The sequence below is a fragment of the Anopheles coluzzii genome, chromosome 2 (assembly GCF_943734685.1).
Source record: "Anopheles coluzzii chromosome 2, AcolN3, whole genome shotgun sequence".
Taxonomy (NCBI): Eukaryota; Metazoa; Arthropoda; class Insecta; order Diptera; family Culicidae; genus Anopheles; species Anopheles coluzzii.
In genome coordinates, this window is record NC_064670.1 from 7,641,358 (window position 1) to 7,647,328 (window position 5,971).

A 5,971-nucleotide genomic window follows, 5' to 3' on the forward strand; every position below is an offset into this window, starting at 1 on the left:
TTTCCATTGCGAAGAGATTAATTGCACATTACGTTTCGTGTTTTTGCTTCACGAGTTCACACACGTCTTTCTGTTGCGTGGGAAGTTATTATTAACCGGGATTATTAGCCTACTGTACCACATCTCCATTTTGGAGCGTGCTTGCGAAGACGATATTAGCAGAGTTTGGAGTTTTGTGTGGATTGGTTGCTTCAATTTCGAGTAATTGTTCAATCGAACGCTGCAACACGCCAACCAGCGGCGGGTTCTCGCCCCTGTGTTCCCTAAATGTTTTGAAACCTTTTCGTGTACCGTAACTTTCATTCATAACCGTAACATTCTCATCGCAGCTTTACTGTTGAACATGTTTTTGCTTTAGTGCTTCAAACTGACTTTCCAACGCATTGCTCCACACAAAACACATACGCACACACACACGATCACCATCGAAGCTAAGCGCAAGAAGTTGTACCAAGTATAATTTTCACTGGAATGCACCGAACAGGTATCAGACGAGTCTCTCATGTGACTGCAAAGCCTTTCTACAGCGTGGCATACGAGATTTCGGTGAAGCTGCTCGTTAGCATACGGCAGCTAAATAGCAAGGGCCGATTTTCGACCAAAAAAGCGAGTCGTCTCCAACGGCCGAACGGAAGACGCCGGCCACATTTAGGAATTCACACCTGCATCACACCGTACGCTGGTGGTGATGGTGATGATGCATTTTTTTGTGACTACTAAAGTTCGATTTCTCTGTATGTAGATCCTTCTCACTCTCTCGGTTCATCTCTTTCTCTATTTCTCTCTTTTTCAACTTTTGCCGAGAGGTCATGGACCACATAGTGAGGTCCACTCCATCAAACCTCACCGAATAAAACTCATCAAAAATGTATCCGAATCATCCTAAAGCCGCCCGCCGCCCGAAGGTATACCCATTTGCAAACACGAGACGTTCATCTATGATTAATTTTCAATTTCGAAATTGAATCCATTAAAATTCTACTCTCCCCGCGCGCTTCCCGCAAAACTTTTTCGCAAACCTGCCAAACTGAACCGCCCAAACCATTCGGCCATGTGGATGGATGAATCGGTACCGCTACCAGCAGCGACCAAAGTAAATCAAAAGCCCATCAGCATCAATCTGGGCAAGTTAAATTGAACTTCTTTTCGAACCGTACCTCAACTATTGACACAAGCTGTCACTCTCAAGGGCGGTAAAAAGTACCCTGCAAAGTCCTCCTCGTCTCCCCACAACTCCTTCTCTCAATTTTATGTTGCAATATTCGGTGTGTGTGAGTGTTTGAGTAGAGCGGCCAACACTCTTACACTTTTGACACATTCTATCACTCTTTCGTCATCTCATCCGGGTTCCAAGTTGAAGAAAGGCTTATTAATTCAAGAATTCAATGAGCTGTACACGTGTCCGACGCATTCGGAAACAATTCCACCTCTGTTACACGTTATTACTTTGGTGGACGACTTGTTGGGAGTTTGGTAAAAAGCAGCCCCCTCGCTCTAAAGCGTATCATTCGCTCGTTGTGTGTATGACATATTATCCAGAGGCCTGCCATGCACCGTCCGATAGTACTTGCTCCCTTCCCTCTCTTCGTTTCCTATCGATCTACCAATTGAGGTCATCGGTTCAACTTGCGACGTGCGTGCGTTTAAAGCGACTCACTCACTCACAAGACTTCGCATCTCGAGTGCCGCTACCGCGTACAACCTCCGAACCTGAGCAAAAAAAAAACCTCCAAAAAGGGAAGCGCTCCGAAAGCAACCAGTTAAAAAAACACACTCTTCTACCTTACAGTGGCGTACAAATTAGACCCCACCTTCGGGTTAACGGCAATTACCATAAAGCAAAAGAAACTACACGCGGAACGCGTGCGCACACACAACGACCCCGTGGGTGAACGAAATTCCGCCTCAAGTGCACACACTTGGGCAACGTTTGGTTAGCTGTGGACACTCTTCGGTTTGGGCAGCGGCACTCGAAAATCGATTTCAGGGGACATGAAAGGTTAGGGTTTTTTTTTTTTGTTTGGCAGTTGGTTGTTTTCGTTCGAGACTCCTATCCGGATTTATTGCCTGTCGGAGGAATCGGAATTGGTATACAGGCAAACAAAAATTGCACGCCGAAATAGAACTACGCAATGGGAACTACAAGACAAACAACCGCTTACCGAGGAAGCTAGGACTCCCTAGACGCGGGAGGAATTTGAGTTGGAGTTCATTCAGAAAGACTGAAAACGATCGTACAAATGGCTGGGGAATATCCATTGATCACTAGACACGCAACGTTTTGATGCTCGTGTCCAGTGAGGAGAGCGTGCGAGAGAGAGAAACAGAGAGATAGAGAGAAAAAGAGAACAGAAACCCAACGTCCAAGTGAAGGTCGTCTGCCGACTGTTCAGTCAACTTGAGCCAAACACTCCAAAAGCCGTCCAACCGTTTAGGCTTCCGTTCGGACGGAACCATTTTCGGGTGTATCGGGTGCCCCATCGTGTGGAGAGCCTTCTCAATCAGGTTGTCACCGATCGCATGCTCGTGAGGCATGTGCGTGTGTATGTATGTGATGCCCTATCCACTACTCAGTGTGCGATCTTCACAACATGCGCTTTGGAGAGCGTCCTAAAACGAGATATTATGGGGCGACGTATCGGAGGTGCTGCCCGATGAGGACGCACTGCTATTGCCAGCGGTCAGATCGGTCGCGACAAACCCTCTGCTGCGCTGATCGTCGTACTCGTCTTCCTCATCCGGCTCGGACGGTTGCTGCTGCTGCTGCTGTTGCTGCACGAGCTGCGCATGATAAGGATGACGGTGATGGTACACGTAACGATTGGTCTGCAGATAGCTTCCACCACCGCTGCGCGCGTAGTTCGCTGAGGTGCTAAGCTGCGCCAAATCCAACCATTCTTGGTCGAGATCGGGCGGCTGACGGTGCTGCTGCTGGTTCTGTTGTTGCTGCTGTTGCTGGTTCTGTTGGTGCTGCTGATGCTGCTGCTGGTGCTGATGCTGCTGGTGGTGCTGTTGCTGGTACTGTGTGCCAGTGTGGTAGTAGCCTTTCAACCGCACTTATGCCAGCGGATACTGATGTCACAAGCTGGTCGTGCCCGTGGACGCATGGTGGTAGCCGAGGCTCTGGTGATAGTACGAGTCCTGTCCGAGGGCGGCCGCGGCCGCGTGCGAGTTCGGCAGCGGGCTGAGCCCGTTGTAGCCGGCGTACTGGCTCATCTCGTACATCTTGATGTCCGCCTTCGACTCGGTCGGCAGCAGCCGGGTGATCGAGAACGGGTGACTAGAGGGCGTGTAGCCCGCCGGTTCCTGCTTCAGGTGCATCGAGTGATATTCACCAAGCAGCGAAGGGTGGCAGCGATTTACCATAGCCGTCAATTCCTCCTGCTGCAGCTGCTGGTGGGCCGGATGGTGGTGGTGGTGGTGCGTAGGGTGGTGCGAACCACCATGCTGTGAATGAGATTGTTGGGCTAAGCATAAGTCGGCCGTCGCGTGCAGCATCGCGAGCGCGTCCGCGTCTTTACCGTGCGCACTGTTCAGCATGCCGTGCGTGTCGACTGCCGCGCTCAGCTTGGACACGTGCTCCGTCCGGTGGCTGTGGTGGCTGTGGCTGTGATGGTGATGGTGATGGTGGTGCTCCTCGTTCGGGTCCTTCTTGTCCGGGCTGCCGACCGCATCGAGGCTGCCGCCGTGCGCCGGGCTCTTGTGCAGCGACCGGAGCACCTCCTTCTTCTCGTCCTTGAACCGCTTCTGGCGCCGCAGGTAGCACCCGTTCTCGAACATGTTGCCCGAGTCGGGATGGAGCGTCCAGAACGACCCCTTGCCCGGCTTGTCCGGCGTGCGGGGCACCTTCACGAAGCAGTCGTTGAAGCTGAGCGAGTGCCGGATCGAGTTCTGCCACCGCTGCTGGTTCTGCCGGTAGAACGGGAACAGATCCATGATGAACTGGTAGATCTCGGCCAGCGTCAGCATCTTGTGCGGGTTGTTCTGGATCGCCATCGTGATCAGGCTGATGTACGAGTAGGGCGGCTTGGCGTGCGTGTAGTTCCGCCGGTACGTCGCGGCCGGCTTCTCCGTGCGGGCCCGCTGCAGCGCGACCGAGTTGGGCGAGCTCGGATCGCCCAGCACCTCCCGGCTGCCGGCCACGCTCGAGTACCCGGACATGGCCGCCATCGTGCTCATGCCGTTGCCGCCCATGCACGAGCCCATGTTGCTGATCGGCGACCCCATCGAGCTGTACCCGATCGGCGTCGAGGTGAGACAGTTGCCCGACATGCTGTTCATGGCGGCGCCCATCCCGCCCATGCCCGGGCTGCCGAGCACGGTCGCCCCGAACCCGCCGCCCTGGGGCGACACGGACGTCATGCCGCCGACCGCCATCCCCATACTGTTCATGCTGCTGTACGTGGTGGCCATCGGGCTCATGTTGCCGCCACCGCCGCCGCCGCCGCCGCCGCCTCCACCGCCCACCGCCATGCTACTGCTCGTGTTGATCGAGCTTTCCGGGTAGAGCTTTTGCATCTTTATCGCAACCTGTCTTCCACCTTCCTACCCCCTCACACTCATATACAATGACACACTCTCACACGCAGACACACGCAGACACACGTCAAACACACGATAAACACACTGCACACTGATAGGCTTCGGCGTTATCCTTTGGCGATAGGGAAGAGATTCTCTCGGCTCGGCGCACGCAACCGCTTATCACCGCTTAATGGCGCTTCTGCTTCACACGCGCGGCACTCACGAGTCGTACCTCGGCGTCGGGGAATGAATCATGATCATGTGTGGTCACTCTTATCGCTCGCTCACACTACTGACTCACATTTCGCATCGATCAACGCGGACGATGAATTGCAACGAATTCACTTTCACTTTCACCGACGCACCGCGGTTAAGTTTCTATATTGATCGTTACAACAACTCTATCGCTAGTCCGTTTTTAGTCACTGACAACTTTTGCTAGACCTTCGTTCCGGTACACTGCTTGCGTTACACACTGTATCACACTTGTGCAAGGGGAATTATTCCTTTCTATTTTGTTTTCACATAAATTGAAACTGCCCAATCGTGACAAAATGTCCTCTTTTTTGTTCTGCTCACTTCAAAACCGTTGTCACAATTTATCACACTTCACTGACACCAGTTTGTTTTTTCTTCCTTCCTTTTATTACGATCAACGATCGTTTAACATCCCAAATTTCACTTTCTTCTAACAAGCAGCCCACTTGCAAGCTTCGCGCAATTCACGCTCAAAGCTCCGGACGGTCGAGGATCACGCCAGGATCACGCACTATCACAATGCACGCGGACCGCGGATCGAATCCGGGAGAGTGTTGCGAATAATTTTCCCACTCGACCAACGGCAATCGGACGCAAACCCCAAACCAACTACTAGTCCACCCAGGCCGCCGGGGAAAAAGAACACTTTGGCGCGGGGTCGCACGCGAGAGAGAGCTTTATTATATTGATGTTTATATATTCTAATGTTGAACAAACTTCCAAAGTCGCAGCCACACGCTGTGATCTGGCAGCCCGTGGCAGACAAGCGACAAGATGCGACTGTTTGCAGAGGGGAACAGCAACTATTTGGCTTTCAAACAGTATTTTCGAGCTGAAGTGCCTAAACTTTAAGTGCACCACAATGGGCGTACGGGTGTGTGCTGGTGTGCGTGTCGCACACGCGTGCTGGCGATGGTGTGTGTGCGTGCCTGTCCCTCGGCGCTAGGCTTCGCTCCGGCATTGGCCAATGGGAGCGGCCGATTTGTATGCGTCTCTGTCTCTGGAGGCGGAGCTATCACGCGCAAGGGTTGTTTTACATCGTGCTGGAGGGTGAATTTCATGTTCGTTCTCTCACACACACACAGTGATGCACACGCACGGTGTTGTGGAGGGACTTTTCCCGGTTCCCTGCAGCGCGTGGTGAAGAGAGATGGAAGATGAACCTTTTCGTACGCATGCGAATTGAGTG

The 5,971-nt window shown here is 52.7% G+C and overlaps 1 protein-coding gene across 2 annotated transcripts; it reads right to left on the minus strand.

Moving 5' to 3' along the window:
* Positions 1-2,898: 2,898 nt before the first annotated feature.
* On the minus strand, positions 2,899-5,606 carry LOC120953882 (protein fork head). Of its 2 annotated transcripts, XM_040374275.2 has the most exons (2): positions 3,522-5,606; positions 3,223-3,447 (listed from the first exon to the last, which is right to left on the minus strand). In XM_040374275.2, exons 1-2 carry the CDS (start codon positions 4,516-4,518, stop codon positions 3,332-3,334), a joined length of 1,113 nt encoding a protein of 370 aa, XP_040230209.1. In that variant the 5' UTR covers positions 4,519-5,606; the 3' UTR covers positions 3,223-3,331. The 2 variants fall into 2 exon arrangements, with proteins under 2 accessions (XP_040230207.1, XP_040230209.1); XM_040374273.2 differs by having other exon boundaries at positions 2,899-5,605.
* Between the last annotated feature and the right edge of the window lie 365 nt (positions 5,607-5,971).

Excerpts from the sequence above, each read along its gene's own strand:
- LOC120953882 (XM_040374273.2), bottom strand. The coding sequence starts at position 4,518 with ATGCAAAAGCTCTACCCGGAAAGCTCGATCAACACGAGCAGTAGCATG.